The 26,303-nt window shown below is 47.4% G+C and overlaps 1 protein-coding gene across 1 annotated transcript in view; it reads left to right on the forward strand.

The window, feature by feature from the left end:
• Window positions 1–7,698: 7,698 nt before the first annotated feature.
• Window positions 7,699–26,303, forward strand: part of LOC142074725 (mitochondrial nicotinamide adenine dinucleotide transporter SLC25A51-like) — a 37,614-nt gene continuing 19,009 nt past the window's right edge. The window contains exon 1 of the mRNA XM_075135566.1: window positions 7,699–7,974. Coding sequence (XP_074991667.1) covers window positions 7,894–7,974 — 81 coding nt within the window. The 5' untranslated portion in view covers window positions 7,699–7,893. The remainder of the gene's footprint in view (window positions 7,975–26,303) is intronic.

Below are 26,303 nucleotides of genomic sequence, written 5' to 3' on the forward strand. Positions count from 1 at the left end.
AAAATACATGCATAAGAAAAAATGCAGTTAGAGCCATTTACACCTCCTATTGTCCTTCTAAAGTTCTGTAAAAATCTTTTCAGTCCAATTGTTCCAATGACCCCAAGGATTTAGTAGCACAGGTCCCGTTTGGGTACCTGCATAAAGCTCTAGAAGGTTGGTTACAAATTTATCACTGTAGGCACATTAGCAAAGGATCAGTTCCCCCCTCACATAAGAGTGATATATGTGTAATCTTGGGAGTACTCACAACTCGACCAGACCATGCTGGCTGCAAAACTGTTAAGTGATGTTAGGAGTGCAGCTGCCTCCTCTAGCAGCCATGGCCAGAACTCTCCTGCCCGGCTGCTGGATCCCAGCCCAGGGAATCTGGGGTCTCTGCCCAGGCTGAGGGACTCAGCTGTTGCTTTCCCGGTTGCAGGCTCAACCAGCAGTGAAGCTGAGCACGTATCCGAGAGACACACACAGGACATATACAGGACATTGATACAGCCAGTCACACAGACTGCCATAGGCAAGGCGCTGTTGTCAACAGCACCCGGGTATTAGGATTCACATAAAACATAAACACAGAGAGCCAAGTCCCCATCCTCCTCTTTGGCTGGTAGGGATATAAATTCACTAGTGAAAGCACACATGTGCACACACACTACTCTCTAGATTCACAAGCACATGCACATTCGCAGATCCCCCGAGTACCAGCATGGACACTTCTGTCCTCTCACTACCCCTGCCCGGATCCTGGGCCCTCTTTTCTGCAACATTACAGGGGGAGGAGGAGTATTAATGGGGGCAGAAGGGGATTTAGGGGGAGAGGTTTGAACAAATTCCCCGTTCGGACAGGAACCTTGAGATCAGTTCCCTTTTGGAGGGGGAAGTTTCCATTGTCAGACATAATTATTCCAAAGATACCAATAATGAATTTGCCCTGGGAACTGTTCATCCAATTCAAGCAGCAAAAAATATGATGCCATGGCTCCAGTGGACTGCCAGGGACACTTGGTGTCCAGGTCATCTGGCAGCGACGGCCAACCGCGCAAATGCCTTTTGAATGCGGGTGAGAGTCGCGCCGCCCCTTGGCTCCACCAATGGCAAAGCGATTTGAGAGAATCATACCTTACATGGATAATGTGGGCGGCAACCTGCCTATGCTGCTGTCAATGTCAGTCAGGGGGCAGGGTGTTGGCAGTCTGTCTACCCTGCCAATATTGGTAACGGGGCAGGGTGTCAATCCATTATGTGGATCTAGTTTGAATCTTAAAACCAGTGTTGAAAACTGATGTAGTCTCTGTGCAGGTGGCGCAACTGACATATGTTATCATAATCTAAATTTTTCTGGGAAAAGACACACCCCCCCATATGGAATTAAACTAAGTGTCTCTAGTTTCATCCAAGTGGCGTTTTAAAAGTGTAGGAAAAGGCATCTTCAGAATCAAGGAGGGCTGAGAGAGGAGTTGTTAAGATTCTTGAGCTTTCAGTAAACAATTAAGTTGAACTGTTACATTTAGAAATTAATGCTGTATTGAGGCAGGCATCATGCTGAGATGTCTATGGTTGCTCTTTCCCTTTGGATGCTTACATGCAGACCTTTAGCTTCACACATCATTTGTGATTTCATTCATGAACAGAGGATTGTTTTGAGACAGGAAAAGCTGGCGATTGAGTTTTCTTTTTTTTAAAGTTGGATCCCCTCCTGTGGGGAAGATGGCTAACAGCAAAGACTACCAGAATACCATGAACCCCAAAGGACAGTTTCCTGGGCTGATAATGTGGAAACTGTAAATTCAGATTAACGCTCATTGGTAACAGCTTATGCATTTATGCCCTTCTTTGGCTTTATTGCCAGTTCTGTGTGGCAATCAATAGACAATACCCTGCTTTTTCTCCTTCTAAAATCAGTGTTACTACCCAACTGGATTTCTTCTTTTATATCCCTCTGTCTTATCAAACAAGATATCCTGCTCTTGTGAATAGCTAGTTTCTTGTATCCAGGTATGTTTTGCTATCTTCCTAAATTCAAGAATGGAATCTAATGACTTCATTTCCAGTTTTCTATTGATGCCTAACAAACATTGTGCTTTCATATAACAGACTAGAAAAACTTACGTCAGGTCTTTCTAGAGACTGACTCATATAAAGGTTATAGTACTGACTTTGAAGCTCAAGTGATAAAGGCATTGGCAAAGAATTAGCAAGCACCAGTGTTCAGCATCACAGTCCGTGAGACTGTTTCACGTTCTAGTTATAATTATAACAGGAAACACCTTAACTGGCAAGGCACATCAAAATGCAGGAGTTGAAAGCAAGACATACAGTAAGAGACTGAAATATTCAAGTGTGATACTATGACTGAGGTGCATGATAGGGTTGGAGATAAGTGATCTAGAAGACAAAGAACATAAGTAGATGGGCATGCACCCTGCCATCACAGATGGCTTTGGTTGCTTCAGACAGCCAAGTATGTCCTTTTTTTTAAAAAAAAGCTTTTTATGAATACCTTCTCAACATGCTTTCTGTGGCTAGCAGACTATACTGTTTTTTACTAGCAAGTTGGTCTCACAGCAGGTTGGAGTATCTATTTGCAGTGCTTTTCAGATGGTGATAAAACGTTGGACACTTTCTGAGCCACATGGAAAACTCTTGTCCTTCATTGGAGGGTTGCTGCAACCAGGAGCAGCTTCAGCAGTGCAGTTTATCTCCTCTGATTCTTAGGCAAGTGGTAACTCATCCTCTCCAACACAGGAGAAAACTTGTACATGTTGAACTATGCATAAAACCACACTAAGCAAACACTTCAAGTGTACTGTGCAAACTTGAATGTCAGGCACTAAAGTCACTAGCTGTTGCTTTGCTATATTTCTCAGATGTGAAATAAAAGTCCTGTAATGCCTGTCACTTAGTATTGTAGGCGAAATGAAGGTGGCACATTCATGCACTGAGGTTTTGGTTGGATGGAGCAAATCAGTTAAATGGTGGTTAAAATTATTTCTAGAAGTTCTGGTTCATGTTCAGTCTGAGTACACCCTTAGAGCTGTTGATATATCTAGCTCCTTATTTTGAAGAGATGTAACTTACTGAAAATGCCAAAAAAAACCCCAACAAACCCAAATCACAAACCTTAAGGTTCACTCTCCTCTCCCACCTGCTTGCTTATTTAAAAAAAAAAAAATCCCCAAAACAATTGGAAGGATATTTTTAAATAGTGCTTTTATCACTGACTATTATATGGATTTAACCATCCATTTCAGACTTGACGGGAACTTTTTTTTGAGCTGTGTTATTTCTAGCACAATCATTAAGCGCAGTAGAAGAGTGTTCTAATATTTTTGTAAAATGTAACTTAAGCTAACAGGCCAAAAGTTAATATTGACATGTATCTAAGTATTGGCTATTTGCCAGGGATGTCTGTGGTGGGTTGATCTTGGCTGGCTGCAAGGTGCCCACCAAGCTGTTCTATCACTCTCTCTCCATCAACAGGACGGGGAGAAAACAGGATTAAAAGCTCGTGGGTCGAGATAAGGGCAGGGAGATTACTTACCAATTACTGTCATGGACAAAACAGACTTGACTTAGGGAAATTAATTTACTGTCAATTGTAACAGAGCAGGATAATGAGAAATAAGAACAAATCTAAAAACACCTTCCCCCCACCCCTCCCTTCTTCCCAGGCTCAGATTCGCTCCCGGCTCTTCTACCTCCTCCTCTCCCCGAGCAGCCCAGGGTGATGGGGAATGGGGGTTGCGGTCAGTTCATAACATTTTGTCTCTGGCTCCTTCCTCCTCACACTCTCACATCAAGATCAGTTCCGTTTCAGAGGAGGAAGTTTCCATTGCCAGACATAATTATTCCAAACATACCAATAACGCATTTGCCCTGGGAACTGTTCATCCAATTCGAGCCGCAAAAAATGCAGCCTATCATAATCAAAACTGCCCACTTCAGGCCACCGTTGGTTTGCAATTCCAAGGGTGGTCAATGCGGGCCAGGTATCCTGACGCAGTTCCAGTGTCCTTTTCTTAGATAATCCCCGGGTTCCATCTATTTTCGACCAATTGGTTAGCAATTCACCTAAAGGTGTCCCTTTCACTATACTGTGTCCCGTCCCCATTATTATTAACTCTCACCTCCTCACCGCAAAAAAATGATTCGTCCAACTGCTACCCCCTGCGCTCAGGTTCCCCAGGTGAACTCACCTTTTGCCGTCAGTGGGTCGTTGACTCGCAGGGGATCGTAGTGGCTGGTGGATTCAAGCGAGTCGGCAAAGTCCCTTCTGGGGTGCCAAAACTGTCGCGGGATTCTTTATTGCCGACCAAGGAAGGAGATGCAGACACCCTTAAGTATAGAATTCCAAAGGGAAATTCTTTACTGCAATGTGCATGCGGTGCCCCAGCCTAGTTCTGAGGGACCCTAATCATAAGTAACACACAGGTTATATAGAATATACAGGTGGGCTATCTCCCAATTACAGTCCTAAGCTTATCTATAGTCGGCCGATCCTTCGCGTGGCTGTGTGATCAGAGACAGTGGTCTGGGCTGGTTTTCATCCTTTGTCTGCTACATGCTCAGAACCGGTTTCCACAGGTTTGTTATCAGGCAAGGTTGTCGTAACTAGCTGAGCTTTTGTGCTTCAGTGTCTTCCCTCCTTGAGTTCTTGGAAAGCTCGCTGAAACTAGGGTAAGGTTCATCCTATTAAGTGACCTAAGTTTGTACTTTTCTTCACAGTGGGCCCATTGCTCATTGGGGCAGGGGACCTAGTGATCAAGGACATCATAAAAGTCAAGTTACTCAATGCTTTTTTTTGCTTCAGTTTTTACTGTTAAGGTCCGCTCTCAGGTCCCTGAACCAGCTAGCACAGTTTGGGGGAGTGAAACAGTAGCACAGTACAGGAAGAAAGAGTTAGGGAGCGCATAAGCCAATTGGTCATATACGAGTCCATGGGACCAGATGGGATGCATCCAAGTGTGCTGAAGGAGCTGGCCAATGTCATTGGGAGGCCGCTGTCTATCATCTTTGAAAGGTTATGGCAACTGGGGGAGGTTCCTGATGGCTGGAACAGGGCAAACATCGCTCCCATTTTCAAGAAGGACAAGAAGGAGGATCCAGGGAACTACAGGCTGGTCAGCCTTACCCTCTTTTCCCGGAAAGATTATGGAGCAAATCCTCTTAGAAGCCATTTCTAAAGATATGGAAGACAAGAAGGTGATTTGGAACAGCCAACATGGCTTTAGCAAGGGCAAATCATGCCTGACCAATCTCATTGCTTTCTGTAATGAGGTGACTGGCGCTGTGGAAGAGCAGAAGGCAGTGGATGTTGTATACCTTGACTTTAGCAAGGCCTTTGACACAGTCTCCTATAGTCTTTTTATCTCCAAATTGTTGGGATATGGGCCTGATAAGTGGATGATAAGGTGGATGGAAAATTAGCTGGACTGCTGAGCTCAAAGAGTTGTGATCAGTGGTACAAAGCCCAGCTGGGGGCCAGTAACTAGTGGGGTCCCTCAGGGATCAGTACTGGGACCAATACTGGTATTTAATGTCTTCATTAATGATCTGGACCATGGGATGGAGTGCACTCTCAGCAAGTTTGTGGATGACACCAAATTGGGGGGAGTGGTCAGTATGCTGGAGGTCAGGGCTGCCATTCAGAGGGACCTGGACAGGCTGGAGAAATGGGATGACCGGAACCTCATGAAGCTCAACACGAGCAGATCTGAAGTCCTGCATCTGAAATGAAATAACCCTATGCAACAATACAAGCCAGAGGCCGACTGTCTGGGAAGCAGCTCCACAGAAAAGGATCTGGGGGTCCTGGTGGACAACAAGTTAACGATGAGTCAGCAGTGTGCCCTTGCAGCAAAGACGACCAACTGCATCTTGAGCTGTATTAGCAAAAGTGCAGCCAGTGGGTCCAGGGAAGTGATCCTTCCCCTTTATTCGGCACTTGCGAGGCTGCATCTGCAGTACTGTGTCCAGTTTTGGGCTCCCCAGTACAAGAAGGATAGTGACACACTGGAACAAGTCTAGCGGAGGGCCACCAAGCTGGTCGGGGGCTGGAGAACATGACATCCAAGGAGAGGCTGAGAGAACTGGGCCTGTTCAGCCTGGAGAAGAGAGAGAGACAAGGACAGGGAGATTACCTGCCAATTACCATCACGGGCAAAACAGACTCGACTCAGGGAAATTAATTTACTTTACTGTCAATTAATTGTAACAGAGCAGGATAATGAGAAATAAGAACAAATCTAAAAACACCTTCCCCCCACCCCTCCCTTCTTCCCAGGCTCAGCTTCACTCCTGACTCTTCTACCCCCTCCCCCCCCACCCCCCAAGCAGCACAGAGTGATGGGGAATGGGGATTGCGGTCAGTTCATAACGTTTCGTCTCTGCGGCTCCTTCCTCCTCACGCTCTTCCCCTGCTGTCGCAGATAGAGTGAGAGTGCACTTCACTCATAAGAGAGAAGCAAAAATATACTTTATTGATATAAAACAGTGAGTTAACAATGGTAAATGCGACAGTGGTTTAACAAGATTCGATGGCAGGGTACACTTGATTATCAACTGCATAGAGGACAGGGTCAGACAAAACTGTCAGGGAGACCCTCCCGTTCAGTCATGAGGTTCAGAAAGGTCCCCTTGCTTTCTAAACTCCTCCTCAGAGAGGAGTCTAGGTGCAGCTGGATCCAATCCTAGTCCCAGACTTGGTCAACGGTTTATGTCTAAAGGATTATATATGTGCAATCAATCCTTTATATCGCTTAGCTAAGATTTCCAAGTTTAGCATGCTATTAGTCACTTACCAAGGATCTGTTGTGGCAAGGAATCTCTCAACCTCGAGGAGTAACCTTGAGAGGCGTCCCTACTCAGGGGAGATCCTGGCGTGCAGCCCACTGCCATGCAGGAGAGCTCAACGGGCCCTGCGCTGTCCACTATTTATGGAGTAAGATGATTGACTTATAGTCATATTTGCATACCAGCAAGACGTCTGGGTTGCTACGCCAGACAGCCCTTGGCTACTGTGTTGCCATCTGTCTCCAAAGTCCAGCATAAGCTGGATGCAGCCATCACAACCCCCACTGGTGGTTATTGCTCACGCGGGGGGGGGAGCACACGGCCACACCTGCTCCAGTGTGGGGTCCCTCCCACGGGATACAGTCCTTCACAAACTTCTCCAATGTGGGGCCCCTTCCACAGGATACAGTCCTTCACGAACTTCTCCAATGTGGGTCCTTCCCACGGGCTGCAGTCCTTCAAGAACTACTCCAGCATGGGTCCTTTCCACAGGGTACAGTCCTTCAGGAATGGACTGCTCCAGCATGGATCCCCCACGGGGTCACAGGTCCTGCCAGAAAACTTGCTCCTGCGTGGGCTCCTCTCCATGGGCCACAGTTCCTGCCAGGAGCCTGCTCCTGCGTGGGCTCTCCACGGGCTGCAGCCTCCTTCAGGGCACATCCACCTGCTCCGGCGTGGGGTCCTCCACGGGCTGCAGGGGGACAACCTGCCTCACCATGGTCTTCACCACGGGCTGCAAGGGAATCTCTGCTACAGTGCCTGGAGCACCTCCTCCTCCTCCTTCTTCATTGACCTTGGTGTCTGCAGGGTTGTTTCTCTCGCATGTTCTCACTCCTCTCTCTCCCAGCTGCTGTTGCGCAGTGTATTTTACCCTGATATGTATCCTTCCACAAGCACAGCTCACCAAGCATGAGGAGTATCATGACACCCACAAAGCCCTTCTGGAGCGAGGCTGTACCCAGGCAGCTCTGTGATTAGCTGAGGAAAGGGGAGACGGGGTGGGGCTCACTCCTCCCAGCTGCTCTTTCTCTTGGTCACGTGTAGTTGACGCGAGTTGGGTTTCTGTGCTGCACTTCCTACGTCATCAAGAATGTGAAGTGGTGGATGCAGCGTCCAGTTTGGTCAGTGGCAGTGGCAACTTTTATCTCCAAATTGCGTTTTCAGGTGGCATGGAAGACGCAACAGGTGAGTCACTGGGGAGAGGGTGTGCTGCTGCTCGCATCTCTCTCCACTGCGGCAGGGCCACCCTGTGCGGCCTCTCTCTCTCGTCCCTCATTCCTGTCTCATAAGGATTCCCGCCGGTGGTGAAGGTCGCGCCGGGCTGGACCGCTGCTGCCTCTGGAGCGTGAGCGTCCTAGGCTGTCACGGCAGCGCGGAGGGGGGCGGGGAGCACCCGGAAGCGGCAGGGGGGGGGTGGTGTACGGTAGCCGGGCTGCATCAATTCGTCCCTGTGCTCCAGACTGGGAGTGGCGTCTTGGGACGCGCTCTTCAGTGGGAACCGCAGGAGAGACGTTCCGCCATGCTGCGGAGTAGGTGACGACTGGACAGGAGTAGGGAGAATAACAACAGCACGCGGTAGTCTTCTGCAAGCCGCCTGGAATCCTAGCTGCTAATCCCTTGGTCGCTTTCTCTCATCCACACAGGCAGTGAGCTCTGCAGTACCTGCTGCCGAGGAGCTGGTGGCAGTCTACACAGCAGAGCTTGAAAGCCTGATCCTGCTCAGGACACAAACACACTCAGGTTGCTTCTCTAAATCCCTGCATTGTTCCTGATGCAGGCACCGGGAAAAGGCTAAACAAGAGAATGCAATGGCTGCCTTCCAAACTCAACACTGTGTTTAGGTGTCTTTTCTTTTGGCAGTTCCACTTCTTTACAGAGAATCTCTTCTCAGGCTAGAAGAAAAAAAAATAAGAGAACTATTCAGGTTGGAAGGGACTTCTGGAGGTCTCTAGTCCAACCTCCTACTTAAAGCAGGGTCAACACTGAATTCAGACCAGCTCGCTCAGGGTTTTCTCTAGTCAGGGCTTGAAAACCTCCAAGACTGGAGACTGCACAACTTCTCAGGGCCCCTGTTCCACTGCTTGATTGTCCTCATGGTGAAAAACAGTTTCCTTATAGCCAGCGTGAACCTTGCTTGTTTCAATTTGTGCCCATTGTGTCATCTTCCCACTATGCAACGCTGTGAAGAGCCTGGCTCTGTCTTCTTGATAGCCTCCTCATAGGTACTGGGGGGCTGCTATTAGGTGCCCCTGCAGCCTTCCTTCCTCCAGGCTGAACAAGCACAGTTCCCTCAGCCTCTCCTCGCAGTGCAAGTACTCCAGCCCCCTGACATCTTGGTGGCCCTCTGCTGAATTTGATCCACTTTATCAATTACTTTCTTGTATTGGGGTGCCTAAAATTTGACACAGCATTCTAGATGTGATCTAATGAGCACCAAGTAAAGGAGGATAATCACTTCCCTCAATCTACTAGCTATGCTCCTGGTAATATAGCCCAGGATACTGCTAACCACCTTTGCTGCCAGGGCAAAGTTCTGGCTCATATTCAGCTTGCTGTTTTCCAAGATCCTCGGGTCCTTTTCAGCAGAGCTGCTCCCCAGACAGTCCCCAGATGGTATTGATGCCAGGGGTTCTTCTTCCCTAGGTGCAGGACTTGGCATTTGTCCTTGTTGAATTAAATTAAGTTCCTGTCAGCCCATTCCTTCAACCTGTCTAGGTCTCTCTGAATGGCAGCCCTGCCCTTGAGTGTATTTACTTCATCCTCCCAACTCCTGCAAACTTGACAAGAGCAAGATGCATCACCTCCTCCAGGTGTTTGATAAAGATTTTAAACAGGACAGGTCCCAGGATAGACCCCTGCAGTACCCTACTGACGTGCGGAAAACAGACTCCACAACCTAAAAGGTTATAAAGTAGGTATGTTTATTCAGCGCTGGGCAGCACGGGGGGTAGTCCCACCAAAGTTGTGCGCGCCAGGGTACTTAACTTACAGGGGTTATATGCAATCAATATATACATATTCATTACATTCCTTAGAAAAGGTGGTCTTATGGTAATGAGTTCCTGGAAGTCATTTACATAGTCCAAGCATGCGCAGTAAAATTAGGGTTAGGGTCTTTCCCTTCTCCGGTGGTCGTCCATAGTCTTCTTCACTGTGTCCGTTAGTTGAACTCTGGGCTTCCTTTGTCTATATATGGTCACTTAATTAACTCATCAGTTCCTGGACTCTTGGAATGTAACGAGGCATCAGGTTATCTTGTCCTTTAACACTTATCCCTTCACAGTTGTTCATTGTTAGTGATTTACATAGGACACTTATCTCATCACAGCTGTTACATAGGAGGCCTAAGGAGCCAGCTCAAGGTCTATCCTCTCTTATCAAGTGGGAGGACGCACTACAGTAAGGTCTCAGTCAGGAATTGTTAGTTTAGTAATTCAAGGACCCTGTTATCTACACAGCCTTTGTAACTTCTGCTTACAATATTTATTATGCTTATAACAGCATCTTGTCTATCCGAGTTGCTAGCTGCAAAAGATTGCACTAGCAAGCCAGACAATGGCTCTGCTATTAACCCTTAAGTGTTAGTTCCCTCTATCACTACTTGTCACAGGCATCCCAGTAGAGTACAACCCATTAACCACCACTCTGAGCTCAGTCACCCAACTAGTTTTTAAACCCATCCAGTTGTCCACCCATCCAGACTATGATATCCCAACTTGGGCACAAGAATATTGTGGGATACAGTATTGAAAGCCCTGCTAAAGTCGAGGTAAATGACATCCAGTGCTCTCCCTTCATCCACAAATCCTGCCATTTTATCACGGAAGGCAATTAGGTTGGTCAGGTATGATAGCCCCTTGGTAAATGCATGCTGACTGTTCCCAATCACCTTCTCCTTCATGTGCCCAAAAACATGTTCCAAGAGGACTTTCTCTATGATTTTCCCAGGAACTGAAGTTCCCTGGGCTGAACTTTTGGCTTTTTTTTTTTTTTTTTTTTTTTAAGATGAATGCAACACTTGTCCTTCTCTAGTCATCAGGGAATTCCCCTGATCTTCATGACTTCTCAAAGCTGATAAGAGAACGGCCTCACTATGAAACCAGCCAGTTCTCTCAGCACCCTTGGATGCAGCCCATCTGGTCCCGTGGATTTGTACAGATTAAGTTCTCTGAAATAATCCGTGATTCAATCCTCATCCACTGTTGGTAGTTTTCCTTGAACCCTGTCTCTAAGCACAGAGGCCTGGGAGACTTTGTCGGTGCAGATTGAGGCCAAGAAGGCATTGAGTACCTCAGCCTCATCTATATGTCTACTGTCACTAGATCACCCATCCCATTCAGCAATAGGCCCACCTTCTCCTTGTTCAGTCTTTTACTATTAAAGTGGTAGCAGAAGCTCTTGTTGCCCTTGATCTGTGATCTGTAGAGTTCCTCAAGTTGCTTAAAGAAGGCTTTGTCTGCTTCCTCACCCTGTCTGTAACAAACTCCTGCCACAATATCACACTTATTGGCCTCTGCTTTGATCTTGTGTAGTTCCTGTTAGTTGTAAGGGTAATCTTTGGAAATTGAGACCAATGTAAGCAAAGATATAGCTGTATCTGGGATGGAATCACTTCTTGGAAAATAAAAACAAACTGGGTAACCAAATTAATTTCCTTTATGATATTTAACTTCTAATTAAATCATATAATGAAGAAGGCAGTCAAATATCATAAATCTGTCAGCTCATGGTAACTATTAGTTGTATGGGGAGCTATCTATGGAGAAACAGGTTAAAGAATATTACATAATATTGCTATTTATTTTCCCCCAGATGGATATGCAGGGTTACTGGTGGTGGGGGAGGGGAAGTTCACTTCAAATTTTAGTGTCTTTTGTTAAGTAGTTCAAATAGCTTTTCTTTTCTTTTCTTTTTTTTTTAATTTTTATTTCAGTTGTACCGTATTTTAGTTCAAAGTAAACAGTAACTAAGCAACCATTTTGGCACTAGCAAGCCACTCATCCACTTCTGCTTTTACTTGGCCCAACTTTTTGTTTTAACACCAAAATAATTATGAGTCTTCAGTGTGTTGACTACTTGTGCAAAATACTATAGTGCAACTAATAGGTCTTACTTGATAGGCCTTCACCAGTATCTGTAAGAAGTATTAAGGGTTCCTCTATTATAATGAGCTACCAAGATTGAAGAATTTCTTACTTACATGCATAGCTATGTCTTGAAAAGTGTCAGACTTAGAGGTTAATGCAGATAGTTAGGAACCATCTGTAGTCAAGTTTTGAAAAATATTGTATTGTTCCTGTTTTAAGTTGGTTGATATTGATTAAGAATTACCAACTCAAGAGCCAGCAGGCAGTAATTAGACACTATCCTAGTGATAAGTTATCAAACCTGAAAAATAAACAAACCCCATAAAACCTTCTACTTTAACTGTCATGCTTGTGCTTGGCATTAGGATGGGGATAAAAACTAAATAGATAGGGCCAGTGTTTCCCATATTTGGTGGTACAGGAGTACCAGTTTGCAGTACTATTCTGGTTAACTAATTGAATAACCTGTGACCTGAAAGCCATCGGGCCTTTTTAAGTGGTACACACTCTACAGTGCTCAGTAGTTCAATCAAGATGGGAAACATCCTGATCTCTTGTTAGGGAATTGCTGAATGTGGCAGCACCATAGGGGCAAGTCTGCCACAGCTCCATATCCCCAGATCCAACCAGTAGCAAGGCTGGGAATGTATTCCCAGTAGGTATACAAATACATAAACAATACACATATACACACGGCCAGCAACACAGACGGAAACACTCAGCACTCAGACAAACAGCAACAATGGCCTCATCCTGTTCCCCTCTCTGGCTGATCAGGATGAAAGTCCATTAGTGGGAAATATATACGTATATACAATGTGGATCCATCCAGTAACTGGATTTAGACACTCAGTCTATCCAGTAGCTGGCCCCTGGATCCCCTGGTCTCCCCAGTTGCTGGCACCTGGGCATACGAGCCCCCAAGGCCCATAGCCCCACTCCAGTTGCCAGTACAGACCTCCTCTCACATACACACACTGTGATCCCCCAGTAGCCGGGCTTAGACACTCGATCTACCCAGTAGCTGGCCCCTGGATCCCCCCAGTCTCCCCAGTTGCCTCCCACAGAAACACACGCGCACACACACACGTAAATGAGTCTCTTATTCCACCCCCAGACCCCGCGGTCTCTTTGGCAGTTAGCTTGGACCCTCTGGTCCCTCCGGTAGCCAATTCCTCCAGGTGCCTCACCCTTAGAGACACATGCATACCTGGCTCCCAAACCATGACCTTCTCCAATGTGAGTCCTTCCCATGGGCTGCAGTTCTTCACGAACTGCTCCAGCATGGGTCCTGTCGTGGTTTAACCTGGCAGGCAGCCAAATACCACGCAGCCGCTCGCTCACTCCCCCCCACCCCCAGTGGGACGGGGAGAGAATTGGAAGGGTAAGAGTGAGAAAAACTCGTGGGTTGAGATAAAGACAGTTTAATAGAACAGAAAAGGGAAAATAATAATGATAATGATAGAATATACAAAATGAGTGATGCACAATGCAATTACTCACCACCCGTGCTGACCGATAACCAAGTAGAAATCGCTCCTTCCTGGAACAGGCCTACCATTCATATACTGAGCATGACGTCACATGGTATGGAATACCCCGTTGGCCAGCTGGGCTAGCTGTCCTGGCTGTGTTCCCTCCCAACGCTTGTTTTGTTTTGTTTTGTTTTGTTTTTTTCTTAAGCTGAATGTCCTTGACTAGCAGGGTACTTAGCAACAACTGAAAACATCAGTGTGTTATCAGTGTTCTTCTCATACTAAATCCAAAACACAGCACTAGGAAGAAATTTAACTCTATCCCAGCCGAAACCAGGACAGTATCCACCCCTTATTCTATACCATTTATGTCATGCCTAGGTCTCACATTTTCTAATACATTCCAATTAATCACCACCACCTTTCTTGTCTATATATATATATATATAGACACACACACACACAGAGATATCATTCCCTTAGTCTATGGGCCATCCCTCTAAAATGTCCAGTGAGTTCATTTAGTCCACGACTTTGGGCTCCATCTGTCATACTAGTCTTTCAGGGCAGGAGAGATGGTGTGTGGCGTTGGATTGTTGCATCCTGAAGCCAGTTCTGATTCTATTATCGCTGCGCTCGTCCGGTTCTATCATTGTTGCACTTTTTGCTCAGTTTCATCGGAGTTAGTTCATTCTTCATTAATCTAGGTGATTTTTACTGCTATACCATTGATAGCAACCATAGAAATAATGATATACAATATCATATAACATTTAACATCATATAATTCAGTTCATTGGCTATTTTCACCCAAAATCAAATCCCCTTGAGGTACACACTGGACCTCCACATCCTTTCGCATTACCCACCGAGGGCACCCAGGTCCTTGAGCAAAAGCAATCCCACGAATGGGTTATCCCTTGCCAGAGGCAGGAGTAACCCAGACTGTCTTCCCCAGCATATTTCTTATGTGCACGACAGGGACTTTATCTCCATCTACAGTACGTAAGGGTTTTGACTGGACAGGGCCAGCTCGATTGGCAGAACCCCTGGTGTTGACTAGCCAGGTGGCTTTTGCTAAATGTGTGTCCCAATGCTTGAATGTCCCACCACCCATTGCCCTCAGTGTTGTCTTTAGCAGTCCATTGTATCGTTCGAGTTTCCCAGAGGCTGATGCATGGTAGGGGATGTGATATACCTACTCAAAGCCATGCTCTTTGGCCCAGGTGTCTATGAGGGTGTTTCGGAAGTGAGTCCCGTTGTCTGACTCAATTCTTTCTGAGGTGCCATGTCGCCATAAGACTTGTTTTTCAAGGCCCAGGATGGTGTTCCGGGCAGTGGCATGGGGCACAGGATATGTTTCTAGCCATCCAGTGGTTGCTTCCACCCCTGGGGCAGTCGATTCCAGGTGTACTGGACGCCCCTCCAAGTGAAAGCAAACTGTGGCCTGCACTCTGCCGCCAAAGGGATTGAGAAGAACACATTAGCAATATCAATTGTGGCGTACCACTTGGCTGCCTTTGACTCCAGTTCGTATTGGAGTTCTAGCATGTCTGGCACGGCAGCACTCAGTGGCGGCGTGACTTCATTCAGGCCAAGATAGTCTACTGTTAGTCTCTACTCTCCATTAGACTTTCGCACTGGCCATATGGGACTGTTAAAGGGTGAGCGAGTCTTGCTGATCACTCCTTGGCTCTCCAGTCGACGAATCAGCTTATGGATGGGAATCAGGGAGTCTCGGTTGGTGCGATATTGCTGCTGGTGCACTGTTGTGGTAGCGATTGGTACCTGCTGTTCTTCAACCCTCAACAACCCCACAACAGAAGGGTCCTCCGAGAGACCAGACAAGGTGGACAGCTGTTTAATTTCCTCCGTCTGCAGGGCAGCTATACCAAAAGCCCACCGGTACACTTTTGGGTCCTTGAAATACCCTCTCCTGAGGTAGTCTATGCCAAGGATGCACGGAGCCTCTGGGCCAGTCACAATGGGGTGCTTCTGCCACTCCTTCCCGGTTAGGCTCACTTCGGCCTCCAATACAGTTAACTCTTGGGATCCCCCTGTCACTCCAGAAATACAGATGGGTTCTGCCCCTTTGTATCCTGATGGCATCAGGGTACACTGTGCACTGGTGTCCACTAGAGCCTTACACTCCTGTGGGTCTGATGTGCCAGGCCATCGAATCCACACAGTCCAGTAAACCCGGTTGTCCCTTTCCTCCACCTGGGTGGAGGCAGGGCCCTTTTTTTCCTGGACAGACTATTCATTACTTGATTTTTGTAACTGCAAACCATAAGTGTCTTTATTAGGTTCAGAAGTAAGATCTTCCCTTCTACTCTGCTCCATAGAAACTGGAGCAGTAAATTTCCTCGATGGATGCCTTTTGGCTGTTGTTTTTTTCTTCAATTCCCATAGCCAAGCTTCTAGTTTCGAGGTATTTTCACCATCCCACTTCCTCATGTCCTCCCTGTGGTTGCGCAGATAGAACCACAGGGTGGGATGTGGTGTGCGCCACCAGTACCCTTTCCCTTGAGCAGAAAAAGTGTGGCTCTTATTAGCTGAGATATTTGTCGGTATGGGCAAGGAAGAAGACAGATTCTCTGTGAATTGCTGGAACTGGAACAGTCTCTCCACAGCCGAGGTGCAGGCCTGCTGGAGTTGGCTAGCCAATCCAGCCACATTTGGTGCCTCCATGTCTGTCCAGCTCATTATCGCCAGGGTGCTGGCATATGATGTCGGTGCACTTTGTATAAACTTTTGCCACATGGACCGCATGCACCGGATTTCATCCGGGTCTTTGAATACCTGGTTATTGACCTGGTTACTATAGATCACCTTCACCATGGATAATTCCCTCAGATACTGGATACCTCCCACAATGGTGGTCCACTTGCCTCGGTAATTTACAAGATCTTCCTTGAAGGGATACCTTTCCTTCACGCTCGACAGGAGTCGCCTCCAGAGGCTGAGGACTCCTGACCCTTTTCCAATCCCTTTGTCAATGGCCTTATCCCTAGCAAGGGATCCCAGCTGCCGGGCTTCCTTCCCCTCTAATTCCTGACTATTGGCCCCAATATCCCAGCATTGGAACAACCAGATGAGAATTTGCTCACCTGGATGACGGCTGAAATCTTTTTACACATCTCGCAGCTCACTCGGGGATAGGGATCGAGTGGTTTCTGACTCGTTTATGCTTTCAGTCTCTTCCCTCTCCTGTTCTTGTGACTGTGCTGCTGCAGAACAGGCTGCCTCTTCTGATTCTTTCTCCTGCTCCCTCTTAGGAGAAGCTTCTTCCTCCCTTACTAAACGAGTTGACCTCCACTTCCTTTGTTTCTTCTTGTCTATTGGGGCAACATATAGTTGAGGGCTGGGTCTCTGGTTTAGCCACAGTGTCTGTTTGTATGTCTTTAGATCCAGAGACCCTCTCTTCTCCTTGAGGGTGCTGAATAGTTCTCAGTAGGCGTAGGCCAGGCCCCAGCACAGTGCGAGAAGTTGTGTCTCTTTGGCATAGCCAGGGCCAGGGCATCCTTTTTTCAAACATTCTATCACTTCATCAGGATCCCGCACTTGTTCGAGGGTGAATTTCCAGACCATCGGTGACAACCGTTCTAGGTACCTGCCCATATTCTCCCACACGCCTTGCCACCCATAACCACACTGCCTCGAGGCATATCCCTGGGTGATATTCCTAAATAGTTGGTTAACCTTAGAAAAAGCCAAAACAATATTCTTGAGAAGTACCGATAGGAGTATTTTGGTTACCCAAGGATGCTCAAGATACTGAAGACTTATTGTAACAAGGGAGCAAACATCTACCCCATAGAAGAAGGGGAAGGCGCCATTCTGTGTTTCCTCCACTGAATGCCTCTCAGAGGAGAAAAGGGAAAAAGTGTAATTGTTAATTGTCTCCATGAGATGGTTCCTGAAGTACAGGGAAGGCATCAGTGCAGGGCCCAAATACCAGATTAGACTCAAGGCCAGTGCTTTTATCATAATTCTCCCAGGCAAAACACCACCAAGTGCTACACAGCACAGCAAACTGCAAAAGCCAAACCCAGCCTTTAACAAGCTCTCACATTTGATGTACAGCAAAAAAAAAGGGAGCATGGCACAGATCAGATAAACCAATGTCGAGGACAGATAAGTCAACATCACAACCAGCAACTGTTAAACAGATATAATAATTATAACTATAAGTTCCCTCCAATACAGTCCAGTCAAATCTGTCGTTATCTCAAACCCTTCAAGCCCCACGTTGGCCCCAAAATGGACTGTCATGGTTTAACCCCAGTAGGCATCACACAGCCACTCACTCACTTCCCTGTCCCAGTGGGATGGGGGAGACAATCGGAAGGGTAAAAGTGTGAAAACTCATGGGTTCATATAAGACAGTTTAATAAGAAAAAAGAAAAACAAACAAAGAAAAGCAAAACCAAGGAAAACAAGTGATGAAAAAAACCAACAATTGCTCACCACCAGACAACCGATGCCTGGCCAGTCCCCGAGCAATGGCCACCCCAGCAAACTCCTCCCCTAGGTTTTATTGCTGAGCATGACATCATATGGTATGGAATATCCCTTTGGTCATTGGGATCAGATGTCCCAGCTGTGTCCCCTCCCAACTTCTTGTGTACCCCCAGCCTACTCGCTGGCAGGGCAGTGTGAGAAATAGAAAAGGCCTTGACTCTGTATAAGCACTGCTCAGCAATAACTAGAACATCCCTGTATTATCAACATTGTTTTCATCACAAATCCAAAACATAGCACCATACTAGCTACTATGAAGAAAAATTAACTCCATCCCAGCCAAAACGAGTACAATCTTGTACTAGGGGAGCCCAGAACTGGACAGAGTACTCCAGGTGTGGCCTCAACAGTGTTGAATAAAGGGGAGGGATCACCTCCCTCGACCTGCTGGCAACACTCATCCTCATGCAGCCCAGAATACCATTAGCCTTCTTTGCTGCAAGGGCACATTGCTGGCTCATGTTCAACTTGATGTCCACTAGGACCCCCAGGGTCTTCTCTGCAGAGCTGCATTCCATCTGGTCAGCCCTCAGCCTGTACTGGTGCCTGGGGTTGTTCCTCCCCAGGTGCAGGGTGTGACACTTCTTGTTGAACTGCATAAGGTTTCTGTCAGCCCGTTTCTCCAGCCTGTTGAGGTCCCTCTGGATGGCAGCACGATGGTGTATCAGCCACTCCTCCCACTTTTGGGTCATCTGCAAACTTTCTGAGGGTACACATTGCCCAATCATCCAGGTCATTAATGAAGATGTTAAACAAGATCAGAACTAGTATTGAACCCTGGGGTACACCGCTAGTTACTGGCCCCCAACTAGACTTTGTGCCACTTATCACCACCCTCTGGGCCCAGCCGTTCAGCCAATTTTCATTCCATCTCACTGTCTGCTCATCCAGCCCATACTTCATCAGCTTGTCTAGGAGGATCTTACGGGAGACAGTGTCAAAAGCCCTACTGAAGTCTACGTAGACAATGTCCACTGCTCTCTCTTTGTCTACCAAGCCAGTCTTTTCATTGTAGAAGTTTATCAAGTTGGTCAAGCATGACTTCCCCTTGGTGAAACCATGCTGACTACTCCTGATGATTTCCTTGTCCTTCATGTGCCTGGAAATGGTTTCCAAGATTAGCTGCTCCATCACCTTCCCAGGGATCAAGGTGAGGCTGACCAGCCTGTAGTTCCCTGGGTCCTCCTTCTTGCCCTTCATGAAGATAGGAGTGACATTTGCTTTCCTCCAGTCCTCAGGCACCTCTCCCAATCACCATGATCAATCAAAGATTATTGAGAGTGGCCTCTCAATGACATCAGCCAGCTCTCAGCACTCGTGGGTATATCCCATCAGGGCCCATGGACTTATGTATGTCCAATTTGCTTAAGTATTCCCTGATCTGATCCTCTTCCACCAAGGGTACATCTTCCTTGATCCAGCCTTTTTCCCTGGTGTCTGGAACCTGGGATTCCTGAAGGGTGGTCTTGCTAGTAAAGACTGAAGTGTAGAAGGCATTCAGTACCTCAGACTTCTCCATGTCCTGTGTCACCAGGGCCCCTGCCCCATTCAGCAGCAGGCCCACATTTTCCCTAGCCTTCCTTTTGCCACTTATGTACTTACCGAAGCCCTTCTTGTTGCCTTTGACATCCCTGGCCAGATTCAATTCCATTTGGGCTTTAGCTTTCCTAACATGTCTCTGTATGCTCGCACAGTGTCTCTGTATTCCTCCCAGGTTACCTGTCCCTGCTTCCACCTTCTGTATGCTTCCTTTTTGTGTTTGAGTTTAGCCAGGAGCTCCTTGTTCATCCACGCATCCCTCCTGGCATTTTTGCCTGACTTTGTGCCTGTTGGGATGAACCGCTCTTGATCTTGGAGGAGGTGATTCTTGAATATCATCAACCAACTTTCTTGGGCCCCTCCTCCCTCCAGGGCCTTATCCCATGGGACTCTTCCAAGCAGATCCCTGAAGAGGCCAAAGTCTTCTCTCCTGAAGTCCAGGGTTGTGATCTTGGTTTTTGCCCTGCTCCCTCCTCTCAGGATCCTGAACTCCACCATTTCATGGTGTCGTGGTTTAACCTGGCAGGCAGCCAAACCCCACGCAGCCGCTCGCTCACTCCCCCCGCCGGTGGGGTGGGGAGAGAATCGGAAGGGTGAGAGTGAGAAAAACTCGTGGGCTGAGATAAAGATAGTTTAATAGAACAGAAAAGAGAAAATAATAATAATAATGATAGAATATACAAAATGAGTGATGCACAATGCAATTGCTCACCACCCGCGCTGACCGATAACCAAGTAGCGATCGGTACTTCCTGGATCACGCCTACCATTCATATACTGAGCATGACGTCACATGGTATGGAATACCCCGTTGGCCAGCTGGACTGGCTGTCCTGATTATGTTCCCTCCCATCTTGTGTACCTAGCTCAGTCAGTAGGCATGGGAGCTGTCCTTGGACTAGGAGGGTACTTAGCAACAACTGAAAACATCAGTGTGTTATCAACATTCTCCTCATACTAAATCCAAAACACAGCACCAGGAAGAAATTTAACCCTATCCCAGCCGAAATCAGGACACATGGTCACTGCAGCCAAGGTTGCCTTAGACCTTCGCATCCCCAACGAGCCCCTCCTTGTTTGTGAATGAGGTCCATCAGAGCACCTCTACTCATTGGCTCCTCTATCACTTGGGTTGGGAAGCTGTTATCGATGCTCTCCAGGAACCTCCTGAATTGCTTGTGCCCTGCTGTGCTGTCTCTCCAGCAGATATCGGGGTGGCTCAAGTTCCCCATGAGGACCAGGGCCTGCAAACTTGAGGCTACTTCTAGTTGTCTATAGAAGGCCTCATCCTCTTGTTCTTCCTGGTCAGGCGGCCTATATCAGACACCCACTACAATGCCACCTTTACCTGTCACCCACATTTGGCTCCTCATCCATCCCTAGGCAGAGCTCCATGCATTCCAGCTGCTCTCTCACATAAAGGACAACTCGCCCCTCCTCATTTTCCCAGCCTGTCATTCCTAAAGAGCCTGTATCCCTCCATTGCAACACTCCAGTCATGGGAGCCATCCCACCACATCTCCATGATCCCAACAAGATCCTAGCCCTGCAACTGCACACAGATCTCTAACTCATCATTTTTATTCCCTATACTGCATGCATTAGTGTACAGGCACTTCAGAGAGGCACCACAGCATGCTGATTTCCCAGAAAGGGTCTGTTTCCCTCCCACATCAGTGCCTTGTAGGCACTTCCTTGCTTACATGCCAATGCTGGAGGTGACACTACTTAAGCCCTGTTTTGTTGATTTTGTGATCCCTTTCAGTCACATCACCCCAGGCCCTTTGCCCATCAGTGCTGTCCATCACTCTCTCACAGAGCTGCTGGTAACTCTCTACCTCCCTGTTCCTAGTTTAAAGCACTCCTTACCAGGTCAGCCATCCTGCTGGCAAAGATACTTTTGCCCTGCTTAGTGAGGTAGATCCCATCTCTCCCAAGCAGATGTTCATCCTTAAACAGGGACCCATGGTCATAGAAACCAAAACCCTGTTGCTGACACCAGCTCCACAAGCAGTTATTGGTATACAGCATCAGTCCCCTCCTCCTCACACCCTTTCCCCTCACTGGCAGGATCAAGGAGAACACCGCCTAGGCCCCCATACCCCTGATTATCACCCCCAGAGCTTTGTAGTCACTTTTGACTCCAGGTTGCCCCTGGCAGTATCATTTGTGCCTGCATGGAAGAAGGGGGTAATAGTCAAAGGGTCAGACAAGCTACAGCAGCCTCTCCATAGCATCCCAGATCCAGGCCACTGGCAAGCAGCAAACCTCTCTATATGACAGGTCAGGTCAGCAGATGGGTGCCTCCATCCCTTGCAGCAGGGAGTCACCCACTACTGTCACTCACCACTTCCTCCTGATGATCTTGCATGGTTTAGGGTCAGTTGGCCTAGATGCTTTGCTTGAAAGAACACCTCCTCAGCTTTGAGAGCAATGAATCTGTTCCATAGTTGCAAGCCTTCAGGTGGAGCCGGTAGCCTTCCTCTTGTTGCCAGAAGTCACCAGCTTTCATTTTTCACCTTCCCCAGAGGTTGCACTTGCCATTCTGCTAGGGATAGACTCTTGCTTGTGTGTCCACTGCAGCTGGGGTCCAAGGCTCTTGAAGCTGTTGTGACTCTATCTGTAATGCTGCACAGCCTGCTGACTTCCTCCTGTAACTCCTTGTCGTGCTTTAACCCGGCAGGCAGCCAAACACCACACAGCCGCTCGCTCACTCCCCCCTGCCACAGTGGGATGGTGAGAGATTTAGGAGGGTAAGAGTGAGAAAAACTCATGGGTTGAGATAAAGACAGTTTAAAAGAACAGAAAAGGAAGGAGAAATATACTACTACTACTACTACTACTAATAATAATAATAACAACAACAATAATAACAATAATGATAGAATATAAAAAATGAGTGATGCACAATGCAATTGCTCACGACCCGCGCTGACCGATAACCAAGTAGCAATCGCTACTTCCTGGAACATGCCTACCATTCATATACTGAGCATGACGTCACATGGTATGGAATACCCCATTGGCCAGCTGGGCCAGCTGTCCCGGCTATGCTCCCTCCAAGCCTCTTCAGCATTTGGTAGAGCATGGGAGCTGTCCTTGACTAGCAGGGTACTTAGCAACAACTAAAAACATCAGTGTGTTATCAACATTCTTCTCATACTAAATCCAAAACACAGCACTAGGAAGAAATTTAACTCTATCCCAGCCGAAACCAGGACAGTATCCACCCCTTATTCTATACCATTTATGTCATGCCTAGGTCTCACATTTTCCAATACATTCCAATTAATCACCACCACCTTTTTTGTCCTTTTATATATATATATACACACACAGAGATATCATTCCCTTAGTCTATGGGCTATCCCTCTAAAATGTCCATTGAGTTCATTTAGTCCATGACATAGGGCTCCATCTGTCATAACAGTCTTTCAGGGCAGGAGAGATGGTGTGTGGTGTTGGACTGTTGCATCCTGAAGCCGGTTCTGGTTCCATTATTGCTGTGCTCATCTGGTTCTATCATCGTTGCACTTTGCTTGGTTTCATTAGAGTTCATTCTTCATTAATCTGGGTGATTTTTACTGCTATACCATAGATAGCAACCATAGAAGTGATGATATACAATATCATATAGCAATTAACATCATACAATTCAGTTCATTGGCTATTTTCACCCAAAATCAAATCCCCTTGAGGTACTCATTGGACTTCCCCATCCTTTCGCATTACCCACCAAGTACACCCAGGTCCTTGAGCAAAAGCAATCCCACGGATGGGTTTTCCCTTGCCAGAGGCAGGAGCAACCCAGACTGTCTTCCCCAGCATATTTTTTATGTGCACGACAGGGACTTTATCCCCATCTACAGTACGTAAGAGATTTGATTGGGCAGGGCCAGCTCAATTAACAGACCCCCTAGTGTTGACTAACCAGGTGGCTTTTGCTAAATGTGTATCCCAATGCTTGAATGTCCCACCACCCATTGCTCTCAGCATAGTCTTTAGCAGCCCATTGTATCGTTCGATTTTCCCAGAGGCTGGTGCATGATAGGGGATGTGATATACCCACTCAATGCCATGCTCTTTGGCCCAGGTGTCTATGAGGGTGTTTCGGTAATGAGTCCCGTTGTCTGACTCAATTCTTTCTGGGGTGCCATGTCGCCATAGGACTTGCTTTTCAAGGCCCAGGATGGTGTTCCGGGCGGTGGCATGGGGCACGGGATATGTTTCCAGCCATCTGGTGGTTGCATCCAACATGGTGAGCACATAGCGCTTGCCTTGGTGGGTTTGTGGGAGTGTGATATAATCAATCTGCCCGGCCTCCCCATATTTATATTTCAACCATCGTCCCTCATACCAAAGAGGCTTTACTCGCTTGGCTTGCTTGATTGCAGCGCATGTTTCACATTCATGGATAACTTGTGCAATAGCATCCAAGGTCAAGTCCACCCCTCGATCACGAGCCCATCTATATGTTGCATCTCTTCCTTGATGGCCTGAGGAGTCATGGGCCCACCAAGCTATAAATAATTCACCCTTATGTTGCCAGTCCAGATCCACCTGAGCCACTTCAATCTTAGCAGCCTGGTCCACCTGCTGGTTGTTTTGATGTTCTTCAGTGGCCTGACTCTTGGGTACGTGAGCATCTACGTGACGTACTTTTACAACCAGGTTCTCTACCCGGGCAGCAATATCTTGCCACAATGCGGCAGCCCATATGGGTTTACCTCTGCGCTGCCAGTTGTTCTGCTTCCACTGCTGCAACCACCCCCACAGGGCATTTGCCACCATCCATGAGTCAGTATAGAGATAAAGTACTGGCCATTTTTCTCGTTCAGCAATGTCCAAGGCCAGCTGGATGGCTTTCACCTCTGCAAACTGGCTTGACTCACCTTCTCCTTCAGCAGTTTCTGCAACTTGGCATATAGGACTCCATACAGCAGCCTTCCACCTCCGATGCTTTCCCACAAGTCAACAGAGAGGATGTAGATGAAGGTCCATCTAGGGGGTTACCCAGGGTCAGTCAGAGTCCTGGTTTCGGCTGGGATAGGGTTAAATTCCTTCCTAGTGCTGTGTTTTGGATTTAGTATGAGAAGAATGTTGATAACACACTGATGTTTTCAGTTGTTGCTAAGTGCCCTCCTAGTCCAAGGACAGCTCCCGTGCCTACTGACTGAGCTAGGTACACAAGATGGGAGGGAACATAATCAGGACAGCCAGCCCAGCTGGCTAATGGGGTATTCCATACCATGTGACGTCATGCTCAGTATATGAATGGTAGGCATGATCCAGGAAGTAGCGATCGCTACTTGGTTATCGGTCAGCGCGGGTGGTGAGCAATTGCATTGTGCATCACTCATTTTGTATATTCTATCATTATTATCATTATTATTTTCCCTTTTTTTCTGTTCTATTAAACTGTCTTTATCTCAACCCACGAGTTTTTCTCACTCTTACCCTTCCGATTCTCTCCCCGCCCCACCGGCGGGGGGAGTGAGCAAGCGGCTGCGTGGTATTTGGCTGCCTGCCAGGTTAAACCACGACAGTCAGTCAACCCCATGCATTATCACAGACCTCTAAGATCATCGAGTCCAACCGTCAACCCAACACTACCATGCCCACTAAACCATGTCCCTAAGCGCCTCATCTACACGTCTTTTAAATACTTCCAGGGATGGTGACTCAACCACTTCCCTGGGCAGCCTGTTCCAAGGCCTGACCACTCTTTCAGTAAAGAAATTTTTCCTAATGTCCAATCTAAACCTCCCCTGGCGCAACTTGAGGCCATTTCCTCTCGTCCTATCGCTAGTTACTTGGCAGAAGAGACCAACACCCACCTCGCTACATCCTCCCTTCAGGTAGTTGTAGAGCGCGATGAGGTCTCCCCTCAGCCTCCTCTTCTCCAGACTAAACAGTCCCAGTTCCCTCAGCCGCTCCTCATAAGACTTGTGCTCCAGAACCTTCACCAGCTTTGTTACCTTTCTCTATACACGCTCCAACACCTCAATGTCCTTCTTGTAGTGAGGGGCCCAAAACTGAACACAGTATTCGAGGTACGGTCTCACCAGTGCCGAGTACAGGGGCACGATCACCTCCCTACTCCTGCTGGCCACACTATTTCTGATACAGGCCAGGATGCCGTTGGCCATCCAATAAAGGATGGAGATTCTCCTTGGCTCTCTTTTTGTCATTAATATATTTGTAAAAGCATTTTTTGTTGTCTCTCACAACAGTGGCCAGGTTGCGTTCTAGCTGGGCTTTTGCCTTTCTAATCTGCACTCTGCACGACCTAACGAGTTCCCTGTACTCTTCTTGAGTTGCCTGCCCCTTCTTCCACAAGTGGTAAACTCTCCTTTTTTTCCCGAGTCCCAGCAAGAGCTCCCTGTTCAGCCAGGCTGGTCGTCTTCCCTGCCCGTTCTTCTTATGACTGCCTCTGCTAAGAAAAAAAGAGGGTAATTGTCATAGGCGATTCCCTTCTGAGGGGGACAGAGGGCCCAATATGCCGACCAGACCCATCCCACAGGGAAGTCTGCTGCCTCCCTGGGGCCCGGGTTAAGGACATTACTAGGAAACTCCCTGGTCTGGTGTGGCCCTCTGATTATTACCTGTTATTGGTTATACAGGCTGGCAGCGAGGAGGTTGCAGAGAGAAGTCCAGAAGTGATCAAAAGGGACTTCAGGGCACTGGGGCGATTGGTGGAAGGATCAGGAGCACAGGTAGTGTTTTCCACAATCCCTTCAGCGGCAGGGAAGAATACTGAAAGGAACAGGAAAACACACCTGATTAACATGTGGCTCAGGGGCTGGTGCCATTGGCAGAATTTTGGCTGCTTTGATCATGGGGAGGTTTACACGGCACCGGGCCTGCTGGCAACAGATGGAATTCAGCT

This window comes from Calonectris borealis, chromosome W (assembly GCF_964195595.1).
Source record: "Calonectris borealis chromosome W, bCalBor7.hap1.2, whole genome shotgun sequence".
Lineage (NCBI taxonomy): Eukaryota > Metazoa > Chordata > Aves > Procellariiformes > Procellariidae > Calonectris > Calonectris borealis.